Here is a 14156-nt window from a genome sequence, read left to right as displayed (position 1 = left end):
ACAAGGCAGCAGAGTGGAGAATGACACATCCATACAAGGCAGCAGAGTGGAGAATGACACATCCATACAAGGCAGCAGAGTGGAGAATGACACATCCATACATCCATACAAGGCAGCAGAGTGGAGAATGACACATCCATACAAGGCAGCAGAGTGGAGAATGACACATCCATACATCCATACAAGGCAGCAGAGTGGAGAATGACACATCCATACAAGGCAGCAGAGTGGAGAATGACACATCCATACATCCATACAAGGCAGCAGAGTGGAGAATGACACATCCATACATCCATACAAGGCAGCAGAGTGGAGAATGACACATCCATACAAGGCAGCAGAGTGGAGAATGACACATCCATACATCCATACAAGGCAGCAGAGTGGAGAATGACACATCCATACATCCATACAAGGCAGCAAGTGGAGAATGACATCCATACAAGGCAGCAGAGTGGAGAATGACACATCCATACATCCATACAAGGCAGCAGAGTGGAGAATGACACATCCATACAAGGCAGCAGAGTGGAGAATGACACATCCATACAAGGCAGCAGAGTGGAGAATGACACATTCCATACAAGGCAGCAGAGTGGAGAATGACAACATCCATACAAGCAGCAGAGTGGGAATGACACATCCATACAAGGCAGCAGAAGTGGAGAATGACACATCCATACATCCATACAAGGCAGCAGAGTGGAGAATGACACATCCATACAAGGCAGCAGAGTGGAGAATGACACATCCATACATCCATACAAGGCAGCAGAGTGGAGAATGACACATCCATACAAGGCAGCAGAGTGGAGAATGACACATCCATACATCCATACAAGGCAGCAGAGTGGAGAATGACACATCCATACATCCATACAAGGCAGCAGAGTGGAGAATGACACATCCATACAAGGCAGCAGAGTGGAGAATGACACATCCATACAAGGCAGCAGAGTGGAGAATGACACATCCATACAAGGCAGCAGAGTGGAGAATGACACATCCATACAAGGCAGCAGAGTGGAGAATGACACATCCATACATCCATACAAGGCAGCAGAGTGGAGAATGACACATCCATACAAGGCAGCAGAGTGGAGAATGACACATCATACATCCATACAAGGCAGCAGAGTGGAGAATGACACATCCATACAAGGCAGCAGAGTGGAGAATGACACATCCATACATCCATACAAGGCAGCAGAGTGGAGAATGACACATCCATACAAGGCAGCAGAGTGGAGAATGACACATCCATACAAGGCAGCAGAGTGGAGAATGACACATCCATACAAGGCAGCAGAGTGGAGAATGACACATCCATACATCCATACAAGGCAGCAGAGTGGAGAATGACACATCCATACAAGGCAGCAGAGTGGAGAATGACACATCCATACATCCATACAGGCAGCAGAGTGGAGAATGACACATCCATACAAGGCAGCAGAGTGGAGAATGACACATCCATACATCCATACAAGGCAGCAGAGTGGAGAATGACACATCCATACATCCATACAAGGCAGCAGAGTGGAGAATGACACATCCATACATCCATACAAGGCAGCAGAGTGGAGAATGACACATCCATACAAGGCAGCAGAGTGGGAGAATGACACATCCATACAAGGCAGCAGAGTGGAGAATGACACATCCATACAAGGCAGCAGAGTGGAGAATGACACATCCATACATCCATACAAGGCAGCAGAGTGGAGAATGACACATCCATACAAGGCAGCAGAGTGGAGAATGACACATCCATACATCCATACAAGGCAGCAGAGTGGAGAATGACACATCCATACAAGGCAGCAGAGTGGAGAAAGACACATCCATACATCCATACAAGGCAGCAGAGTGGAGAATGACACATCCATACATCCATACAAGGCAGCAGAGTGGAGAATGACACATCCATACAAGGCAGCAGAGTGGAGAATGACACATCCATACAAGGCAGCAGAGTGGAGAATGACACATCCATACAAGGCAGCAGAGTGGAGAATGACACATCCATACAAGGCAGCAGAGTGGAGAATGACACATCCATACAAGGCAGCAGAGTGGAGAATGACACATCCATACAAGGCAGCAGAGTGGAGAATGACACATCCATACAAGGCAGCAGAGTGGAGAATGACACATCCATACATCCATACAAGGCAGCAGAGTGGAGAATGACACATCCATACAAGGCAGCAGAGTGGAGAATGACACATCCATACATCCATACAAGGCAGCAGAGTGGAGAATGACACATCCATACAAGGCAGCAGAGTGGAGAATGACACATCCATACATCCATACAAGGCAGCAGAGTGGAGAATGACACATCCATACATCCATACAAGGCAGCAGAGTGGAGAATGACACATCCATACAAGGCAGCAGAGTGAAGAATGACACATCCATACATCCATACAAGGCAGCAGAGTGGAGAATGACACATCCATACAAGGCAGCAGAGTGGAGAATGACACATCCATACATCCATACAAGGCAGCAGAGTGGAGAATGACACATCCATACAAGGCAGCAGAGTGGAGAATGACACATCCATACATCCATACAAGGCAGCAGAGTGGAGAATGACACATCCATACATCCATACAAGGCAGCAGAGTGGAGAATGACACATCCATACAAGGCAGCAGAGTGGAGAATGACACATCCATACATCCATACAAGGCAGCAGAGTGGAGAATGACACATCCATACATCCATACAAGGCAGCAGAGTGGAGAATGACATCCATACAAGGCAGCAGAGTGGAGAATGACACATCCATACATCCATACAAGGCAGCAGAGTGGAGAATGACACATCCATACAAGGCAGCAGAGTGGAGAATGACACATCCATACAAGGCAGCAGAGTGGAGAATGACACATCCATACAAGGCAGCAGAGTGGAGAATGACACATCCATACAAGGCAGCAGAGTGGAGAATGACACATCCATACAAGGCAGCAGAGTGGAGAATGACACATCCATACATCCATACAAGGCAGCAGAGTGGAGAATGACACATCCATACAAGGCAGCAGAGTGGAGAATGACACATCCATACATCCATACAAGGCAGCAGAGTGGAGAATGACACATCCATACAAGGCAGCAGAGTGGAGAATGACACATCCATACATCCATACAAGGCAGCAGAGTGGAGAATGACACATCCATACATCCATACAAGGCAGCAGAGTGGAGAATGACACATCCATACAAGGCAGCAGAGTGGAGAATGACACATCCATACAAGGCAGCAGAGTGGAGAATGACACATCCATACAAGGCAGCAGAGTGGAGAATGACACATCCATACAAGGCAGCAGAGTGGAGAATGACACATCCATACATCCATACAAGGCAGCAGAGTGGAGAATGACACATCCATACAAGGCAGCAGAGTGGAGAATGACACATCCATACATCCATACAAGGCAGCAGAGTGGAGAATGACACATCCATACATCCATACAAGGCAGCAGAGTGGAGAATGACACATCCATACATCCATACAAGGCAGCAGAGTGGAGAATGACACATCCATACAAGGCAGCAGAGTGGAGAATGACACATCCATACAAGGCAGCAGAGTGGAGAATGACACATCCATACAAGGCAGCAGAGTGGAGAATGACACATCCATACATCCATACAAGGCAGCAGAGTGGAGAATGACACATCCATACAAGGCAGCAGAGTGGAGAATGACACATCCATACATCCATACAAGGCAGCAGAGTGGAGAATGACACATCCATACAAGGCAGCAGAGTGGAGAAAGACACATCCATACATCCATACAAGGCAGCAGAGTGGAGAATGACACATCCATACATCCATACAAGGCAGCAGAGTGGAGAATGACACATCCATACAAGGCAGCAGAGTGGAGAATGACACATCCATACAAGGCAGCAGAGTGGAGAATGACACATCCATACAAGGCAGCAGAGTGGAGAATGACACATCCATACAAGGCAGCAGAGTGGAGAATGACACATCCATACAAGGCAGCAGAGTGGAGAATGACACATCCATACAAGGCAGCAGAGTGGAGAATGACACATCCATACAAGGCAGCAGAGTGGAGAATGACACATCCATACATCCATACAAGGCAGCAGAGTGGAGAATGACACATCCATACAAGGCAGCAGAGTGGAGAATGACACATCCATACATCCATACAAGGCAGCAGAGTGGAGAATGACACATCCATACAAGGCAGCAGAGTGGAGAATGACACATCCATACATCCATACAAGGCAGCAGAGTGGAGAATGACACATCCATACATCCATACAAGGCAGCAGAGTGGAGAATGACACATCCATACAAGGCAGCAGAGTGAAGAATGACACATCCATACATCCATACAAGGCAGCAGAGTGGAGAATGACACATCCATACAAGGCAGCAGAGTGGAGAATGACACATCCATACATCCATACAAGGCAGCAGAGTGGAGAATGACACATCCATACATCCATACAAGGCAGCAGAGTGGAGAATGACACATCCATACATCCATACAAGGCAGCAGAGTGGAGAATGACACATCCATACAAGCAGTCCCAGAATGCTGCTCTCTAGTGATAGGTAAATGTACCACTGCTAATAGTATTTATCACACCCGCACACACACACACACCACACATGCACATGCACACACACATTCACTCCTTGGTGACAAAAGACCAGTAATCACAGGAAACACATTGCGGTGTGACCTTTCCAGACCAGATAAACTAAAGTACTGCTGGCTGTTTGAATAACTCCCCCATTTCTTATTGTCCCGCTCTTAGCACCACCCCTCTGGAATGTGGAAACACCAAATAGTTACTGTACTAGGTCAGATATAGCCTGGTCTCAGATCTGTACTAGGTCAGATATAGCCTGGTCTCAGATCTGTACTAGGTCAGACATAGCCTGGTCTCAGATCTGTACTAGGTCAGATATAGCCTGGTCTCAGATCTGTACTAGGTCAGATATAGCCTGGTCTCAGATCTGTACTAGGTCAGATATAGCCTGGTCTCAGATCTGTACTAGGTCAGATATAGCCTGGTCTCAGATCTGTACTAGGTCAGATATAGCCTGGTCTCAGATCTGTACTAGGTCAGATATAGCCTGGTCTCAGATCTGTACTAGGTCAGATATAGCCTGGTCTCAGATCTGTACTAGGTCAGACATAGCCTGGTCTCAGATCTGTACTAGGTCAGATATAGCCTGGTCTCAGATCTGTACTAGGTCAGATATAGCCTGGTCTCAGATCTGTACTAGGTCAGATATAGCCTGGTCTCAGATCTGTACTAGGTCAGATATAGCCTGGTCTCAGATCTGTACTAGGTCAGATATAGCCTGGTCTCAGATCTGTACAAGGTCAGACATAGCCTGGTCTCAGATCTGTACTAGGTCAGATATAGCCTGGTCTCAGATCTGTTTGTGCTGTCTTGCCAACTCCCTATAGTCATTAACAAGACAGCGCAAACAGACCTGGGATCAGGCTAGGTCATAGGTCTGCATCCCAAATGGCAACCTGTTCCCTATGGAGTGCACTACTTTTGACTAAAGCTCAGTTCTATGGACCCTGGTCATAAGTAGAGACCTATAATGAACAAAAATGTAAATGATTAATCCCATGTTTCATGAGCTGAAATAAAAGATCCCAGAAATTTTCCATATCACTCGTCTCAAATGTTGTGCACAAATTTGTTTACATCCCTCTTAGTGAGCATTTCTCCTTTGCCAAGATAATCTATCCACCTGACAGGTGTGGCATATCAAGAAGCTGATTAAACAGCAGGATAATCACACAGGGGCACCTTGTGCTGGGGACAATAGAAGGCCGCTCTAAAATGTGCAGCTTTGTCATACAACATAATGCCACAGATGTCTCAAATTGAGGGAGCGTGTAGTTGGAATGCTGACTGCCCAACGGAGCTGTTGCCAGAGGATTGAATGTTAATTTCTCTACCATAAGCCGCCACCAAAGTCGATTTCAAGAATTTGGCAGTACATCCAACTGCCCTCAAAACTGCAGACTACGAGTTACCATGCCGGCCCAGGACCTTCACATCCGGCTTCTTCGACTGTAGGATTGTCTGAAGAGGGGAGTGCTGAGTATTAAAGCCCTTTTGTGGGGAAAAACTCATTCTGATAGGCTGGACCTGGGACCTGGCTCCCCAGCGGCTGGACCTGGGACCTGGCTCCCCAGCGGCTGGACCTGTCTCCAAAGCGGCTGGGCCTGTCTCCAAAGCGGCTGGACCTGTCTCCAAAGCGGCTGGGCCTGGCTCCAAAGCGGCTGGGCCTGTCTCCAAAGCGGCTGGGCCTGGCTCCAAAGCGGCTGGGCCTGTCTCCAAAGCGGCTGGGCCTGGCTCCAAAGCGGCTGGGCCTGTCTCCAAAGCGGCTGGGCCTGGCTCCAAAGGGGCTGGGCCTGGCTCCAAATCGGCTGGGCCTGTCTCCAAAGCGGCTGGGCCTGGCTCCCCAGCGGGTGTTGGTCTCCTACTGAGACACAACTATAGAGTCATCTGGCTAAAACCTCCTCACAGCTATAGAGACATCTGGCTGGGATCTCCTCCCATTCATCTCCCCTCATGTTGTTCGTCTCCTACTGAATCCTTATCAACTCTATGGAATTTCCTTCCCTTCCCACATCCAATCGAAACACTTCGGTTGTGTCGCAAATGGCACCCTATTCCCTATGTAGTGCAATCAATCAATCAAATGTATTTATATAGCCCTTCTTACATGAGCTGATATCTCAAAGTGCTGTACAGAAACCCAGCCTAAAACCCCAAACAGCAAGCAATGCAGGTGTAGAAGCACGGTGGCTAGGAAAAACTCCCTAGAAAGGCCAATACCTAGGAAGAAACCTAGAGAGGAACCAGGCTATGTGGGGTGGCCAGTCCTCTTCTGGCTGTGCCGGGTGGAGATTATAACAGAACATGGACAAGGTGTTCAAATGTTCATAGATGACCAGCAGGGCCAAATAATAATCACAGTGGTTATAGAGGGTGAAACAGGTCAGTGAGAGATGTGTGGTGTGTTCTCTTCTCACCTGAGGAGCTGTTGTGTGAAGAGAAAGAAGCAGAGAGCTCCAGGGAGCAGGGTCTCTCAGGTCGTCTGGGTTTGGGCTGTCGGAGCTGGGCAGCCTCCTGGTGTACAGGGGCCTCCTGCTGGGGCTCTGGGACTGTTGTTGCTGGTAGAGAGGCAAAGACAGGGAGATGGACAGAGATAGGGGGAGTGACAGGGGCAGGGACAGGGGGAGTGGTAGGGACAGGGGCAGGGACAGGGGGAGTGACAGAGACAGGGACAGGGGGAGTGACAGAGACAGGGGCAGGGACAGGAGGAGTGACAGAGGCAGGGACAGGGTGAGGGACAGAGACAGATTTAGGGGTGGGGGTAGGGACAGAGACAGGGACACGGGTGGGGGTAGGGACAGAGGCAGGGACAGGGGTGGGGGTAGGGACAGAGGCAGGGACAGGGGTGGGGGTAGGGACAGAGACAGGTTTAGGGGTAGGGACAGAGACAGGTTTAGGGGTGGGGGTAGGGACAGAGACAGGTTTAGGGGTGGGGGTAGGGACAGAGACAGGTTTAGGGGTGGGGGTAGGGGCAGAGACCGGTTTAGGGGTGGGGGTAGGGGCAGAGACAGGTTTAGGGGTGGGGGTAGGGACAGAGACAGGTTTAGGGGTGGGGGTAGGGACAGAGACAGGTTTAGGGGTGGGGGCAGAGACAGGTTTAGGGGTAGGGACAGAGACAGGTTTAGGGGTGGGGGTAGGGACAGAGACAGGTTTAGGGGTGGGGACAGAGACAGGTTTAGGGGTAGGGACAGAGACAGGTTTAGGGGTGGGGGCAGAAGCAAAGTGCTCAGGCTGTGCCTCTACAGGTGGACACGTGATCCCTCTGCTAGCCAGGTCTACCAGACTGTTGTTGTTGTTGTTGGTGTTGGTGCGTCCCGCCAGGTGATTGGTTGGTCTCTGGTCACATGGGGCGGGCTGCTCTCTCCTTAACAGCGGTTCATGTTCATCAGGACTGGAGTTGATGTTGAGTCGACTGTCCTCTCCGCTGAGTTGGGTCTGTAACAGCGGGGCTACTCCGCCCACCTCACTCTGGAAGCCCGCCAGATTGGTCATCCCGTACGGAGCCCCGCCTCCAGATGAAGAGGCCACACCTCCGTTCAGATAGCCATTGACGACCAACACGCTCCACACCCCATCCACCCCAACCCCGGTTGTTCCATTGTTGGTGACGGTAACCAGGTGTGACTCTGCTGCCGGGGCGACCGTGTTCATCTTGGCCACGCCCGTTTCTACCTGCTTCAGCCTGGAGGAACCAGGGCCCTGCTTCAGCCTGGAGGAACCAGAGCCCTGCTTCAGCCTGGAGGAACCAGGGCTCTGCTTGGCCTTGGTGCTGAGTGGTAGGCTGCTAGGCCGCTTGGGGAGGTTCTGCTGTTTGGGCAGGGGAAGCATAGTAGCTGGTGGGTCCCCCATCCTACTGGCCCCGGTCCCAGACCCTCCCTGGGCCCCAGGCCCGACCCCAGTCACCTCCGCAGCCAGCTTGATGAGAGGGTAGAGCAGGGAGGAAGACCCAGAGCTGAGGGGGTCTGGAGCAGAGAACTGTTTCTGGCTGTGCTCCATAAGGTTCTCATCAGAAGACTCTTTCAGGTTCTTGTCAACCTCTTTAGGGTCCAGTTTGGTGCTCTCCAAGTCCTCCTGGGTCAGCTGCAGACACACCGGCACCAACACAGCACCACCTAGTTGTAACAACATAACAAATAAATCATGTATTAATTACAAATACAAGATAAATAAATACTTTAGTAGCCCTACAAGTACCTGTATATGGGTTGAACAGTACCTCTATATACCTGTATATGGGTTGAACAGTACCTGTATATGGGTTGAACAGTACCTCTATATACCTGTATATGGGTTGAACAGTACCTGTATATGGGTTGAACAGTACCTGTATATACCTGTATATGGGTTGAACAGTACCTCTATATACCTGTATATGGGTTGAACAGTACCTGTATATGGGTTGAACAGTACCTGTATATACCTGTATATGGGTTGAACAGTACCTGTATATACCTGTATATGGGTTGAACAGTACCTGTATATACCTGTATATGGGTTGAACAGTACCTCTATATACCTGTATATGGGTTGAACAGTACCTCTATATACCTGTATATGGGTTGAACAGTACCTGTATATGGGTTGAACAGTACCTGTATATACCTGTATATGGGTTGAACAGTACCTCTATATACCTGTATATGGGTTGAACAGTACCTGTATATACCTGTATATGGGTTGAACAGTACCTCTATATACCTGTATATGGGTTGAACAGTACCTGTATATGGGTTGAACAGTACCTGTATATACCTGTATATGGGTTGAACAGTACCTGTATATACCTGTATATGGGTTGAACAGTACCTGTATATACCTGTATATGGGTTGAACAGTACCTGTATATACCTGTATATGGGTTGAACAGTACCTGTATATACCTGTATATGGGTTGAACAGTACCTGTATATACCTGTATATGGGTTGAACAGTACCTGTATATACCTGTATATGGGTTGAACAGTACCTGTATATACCTGTATATGGGTTGAACAGTACCTGTATATGGGTTGAACAGTACCTGTATATACCTGTATATGGGTTGAACAGTACCTGTATATACCTGTATATGGGTTGAACAGTACCTGTATATGGGTTGAACAGTACCTGTATATACCTGTATATGGGTTGAACAGTACCTGTATATGGGTTGAACAGTACCTGTATATACCTGTATATGGGTTGAACAGTACCTGTATATACCTGTATATGGGTTGAACAGTACCTGTATATACCTGAATATGGGTTGAACAGTACCTGTATATGGGTTGAACAGTACCTGTATATACCTGAATATGGGTTGAACAGTACCTGTATATGGGTTGAACAGTACCTGTATATGGGTTGAACAGTACCGTATATAACCTGAATATGGGTTGAACAGTACCTGTATATACCTGTATATGGGTTGAACAGTACCTCTATATACCTGTATATGGTTGAACAGTACCTGTATATACCTGTATATGGGTTGAACAGTACCTGTATATGGGTTGAAACAGTACCTGTATATGGGTTGAACAGTACCTGTATATACCTGTATATGGGTTGAAACAGTACCTGTATATACCTGTATATTGGGTTGAACAGTACCTGTATATACCTGTATATGGGTTGAACAGTACCTGTATATACCTGTTATATGGGTTGAACAGTACCTGTATATACCTGTATATGGGTTGAACAGTACCTGTATAGTATATGGGTTGAACAGTACCTGTATATGGGTTGAACAGTACCTGTATATGGGTTGAACAGTACCTGTATATGGGTTGAACAGTACCTCTATATACCTGTATATGGGTTGAACAGTACCTGTATATGGGTTGCACAGGGGACTGAGGGGACTGAGAGGACTGAGGGGACTGAGAGGACTGAGAGGACTGAGGGGAGTGAGGGGACTGAGAGGACTGAGGGGACTGATGGGACTGAGGGGAGTGAGGGGACTGAGAGGACTGAGGGGAGTGAGGAGACTGAGGGGACTGAGGAGACTGAGGAGACTGAGGGGACTGAGGGGAGTGAGGATACTGAGGGGAGTGAGGAGACTGAGGGGACTGAGAGGAGTGAGGGGAGTGAGGGGACTGAGGGGAGTGAGGAGACTGAGGGGACTGAGGAGACTGAGGGGACTGAGGGGACTGAAAGGACTGAGGGGAGTGAGGAGACTGAGGGGACTGAGGAGACTGAGGAGACTGAGGGGACTGAGGAGACTGAGGGGACTGAGGGGACTGAGGGGACTGAGGAGACTGAGGAGACTGAGGGGACTGAGGGGACTGAGGAGACTGAGGGGACTGAGGAGACTGAGGGGACTGAGGAGACTGAGGAGACTGAGGGGACTGAGGAGACTGAGGAGACTGAGGGGACTGAGGGGACTGAGGAGACTGAGGGGACTGAGGGGACTGAGGAGACTGAGGGGACTGAGGGGACTGAGGAGACTGAGGAGACTGAGGGGACTGAGGGGACTGAGGAGACTGAGGAGACTCAGGAGACTGAGGGGACTGCAGTAAATAAAGAGGACTCCATAAGCACTACATCACCAGAAGCTGGTCCAACATCTCATGCTAAATCATGGGCTTCATCTTTAACGAGAGTCTCTCTCTCTCTCTCCCTCTCTCGCACGGAGACATTGTCATGCTGAAACAGGAAAGGTCGTTCCCCAAACTGTTGGAAGCACAGAATCATCTAGAATGTCATCGTATGCTGTAGTGTTAAGATTTCCCTTCACTGGAACTAAGGGGCCTAAACCATGAAAAACAGCCCCAGACAATTATTCCTCCTCCACCAAACTTTACAGTTGGCACTATGCATTGGGGCAGGTAGCGTTCTCCTGGCATCCGCCAAACCCAGATTCATCCGTTGGACTGCCAGATGGTGAAGCGTGATTCATCACAGAACGCGTTTCCACTGCTCCAGAGTGCAATGGCGGCGAGCTTTCCACCACTCCAGCCGATGCTTGGCATTGTGCATGGTGATATTAGGTTTGTTATGCGGCTGCTCGGCCATGGAAACCCATTTCATGAAGCTTCCAACGAACAGTTCTTGTGCTGATGTTGCTTCCAGATGCAGTTTGAAACTTGGTAGTGAGTGGTGCAACCGATGCTACACGCTTCAGCACTCGGCGGTCCCGTTCTGTGAGCTTGTGTGGCCTACCACTTACCAGCTGAGCCGTTGTTGCTCCCAGACATTATCACTTCACAGTAACAGCACTTACAGTTGACCCGTTAAGCTCTAGCAGGGTAGGAATTTGACAAACTGACTTGTTGGAAAGGTTTCATCCTATGACTGTGCCATGTTGAAAGTCACTGAGTTCTTCAGTAAGGCCATTCTACTGTCAATGTTTGTCTATGGAGATTGCATGGCTGTGTGCTCGATTTTATAAACCTGTCAGCAACGGGTGTGGCTGAAATAGCCGGATCCACAAATTTTGTTTATATAACATATTTCGAAAGATGAGACTGGATTGGATTATAATAAATACCGCTTTGATGTCATACAAGCAAGCCAAACACCCGTGAGTCCAAACACACCACTTCACATTTCCATATGATAAAACTTCTGTCATTATGTTTATAGTCAACGTTTATGATCACCATGCTAGATGTACAGCTACCAGATGACATGGTGTCATTCCCTGGGTTGTTCTGAACAGAATGAGCCTGGTTGATGTACAGTTACCAGATGACATGGTGTCATTCCCTGGGTTGTTCTGAACAGAATGAGCCTGGTTGATGTACAGTTACCAGATGACATGGTGTCATACCCTGGGTCGTTCTGAACAGAATGAGCCTGGTTGATGTACAGTTACCAGATGACATGGTGTCATTCCCTGGGTTGTTCTGAACAGAATGAGCCTGGTTGATGTACAGTTACCAGATGACATGGTGTCATTCCCTGGGTCGTTCTGAACAGAATGAGCCTGGTTGATGTACAGTTACCAGATGACATGGTCTCATTCCCTGGGTTGTTCTGAACAGAATGAGCCTGGTTGATGTACAGTTACCAGATGACATGGTGTCATACCCTGGGTATATTTGTCTACTGTGAAGAAAACTAGCTAATCATGTTGGCAATACAACAGGCTTTGAAATGATGCCCACCTGACCTAGGTTGTGATTTATAGCGGGATGTATTTGGATCGCGTGAACAACAACAGTAATTGTGTGATGCCATGGATGCAGGGCTGTGTTCCAAACTACTGCCAGTGTGCTTGCTCTAGTTCCTCAATGGCCCAGCTAGGAGAGGTCAAAAAGACAACTTGTAGCTGAAGGCTCTTTCCTTGAGTCATAAAAGTGCATTGAAATAACTAAGGAAGTGCGAACACTTTGGAGAGGTGTGTCCCCACTTGGAGACACCAGTTAGTCCTCTCACTGAAACCCACAGTTTGGAGAGGTGTGTCCCCACTTGGAGACACCAGTTAATCCTCTCACTGAAACCCACAGTTTGGAGAGGTGTGTCCCCACTTGGAGACACCAGTTAATCCTCTCTGTGAAACCCACAGTTTGGAGAGGTGTGTCCCCACTTGGAGACACCAGTTAATCCTCTCACTGAAACCCACAGTTTGGAGAGGTGTGGGACCACTTGGAGACACCAGTTAGTCCTCTCTCTGAAACCCACAGTTTGGAGAGGTGTGGGACCACTTGGAGACACCAGTTAGTCCTCTCTCTGAAACCCACAGTTTGGAGAGGTGTGTCCCCACTTGGAGACACCAGTTAATCCTCTCACTGAAACCCACAGTTTGGAGAGGTGTGTCCCCACTTGGAGACACCAGTTAGTCCTCTCTGTGAAACCCACAGTTTGGAGAGGTGTGTCCCCACTTGGAGACACCAGTTAGTCCTCTCACTGAAACCCACAGTCTGGAGAGGTGTGTCCCCACTTGGAGACACCAGTTAATCCTCTCACTGAAACCCACAGTTGGGAGAGGTGTGTCCCCACTTGGAGACACCAGTTAATCCGCTTACTGAAACCCACAGTTTGGAGAGGTGTGGGACCACTTGGAGACACCAGCTAGTCCTCTCTCTGAAACCTACAGTTTGGAGAGGTGTGTCCCCACTTGGAGACACCAGTTAGTTCTCTCACTGAAACCCACAGTTTGGAGAGGTGTGTCCCCACTTGGAGACACCAGTTAGTCCTCTCACTGAAACCCACAGTTTGGAGAGGTGTGGGGCCACTTGGAGACACCACCACCTGTCAGACAGAGACTAGTTAGAGGAATACCACCTGTCAGACAGAGACTAGTTAGAGGAGAGGAATACCACCTGTCAGACAGAGACTAGTTAGAGGAATATCACCTGTCAGACAGAGACTAGTTAGAGGAATATCACCTGTCAGACAGAGACTAGTTAGAGGAATACCACCTGTCAGAAAGAGACTAGTTAGAGGAATACCACCTGTCAGACAGAGACTAGTTAGAGGAATACCACCTGTCAGACAGCATACAGAGACTAGTTAGAGGAATACCACCTGTCAGACAGCATACAGAGACTAGTTAGAGGAATACCA

General features: G+C 48.6%; 1 protein-coding gene across 1 annotated transcript in view; it reads right to left on the bottom strand.

The window, feature by feature from the left end:
* The window catches only part of LOC109886111 (bone morphogenetic protein receptor type-2), a 117180-nt gene that overhangs the window by 6546 nt on the left and 96478 nt on the right, over nucleotides 1–14156 (bottom strand). The window contains exons 12-13 of the mRNA XM_031801720.1: nucleotides 7857–8773; nucleotides 7079–7175 (exon numbers count right to left, since the gene is read on the bottom strand). Of these exons, the coding sequence (XP_031657580.1) occupies nucleotides 7079–7175; nucleotides 7857–8773 (1014 nt within the window). The remainder of the gene's footprint in view (nucleotides 1–7078; nucleotides 7176–7856; nucleotides 8774–14156) is intronic.

Source organism: Oncorhynchus kisutch, linkage group LG2 (genome assembly GCF_002021735.2).
Source record: "Oncorhynchus kisutch isolate 150728-3 linkage group LG2, Okis_V2, whole genome shotgun sequence".
Classification (NCBI taxonomy): Eukaryota; Metazoa; Chordata; class Actinopteri; order Salmoniformes; family Salmonidae; genus Oncorhynchus; species Oncorhynchus kisutch.
Note: the sequence above shows the minus strand (reverse complement) of the source record. Positions and strands in the feature narration are given on the sequence as shown.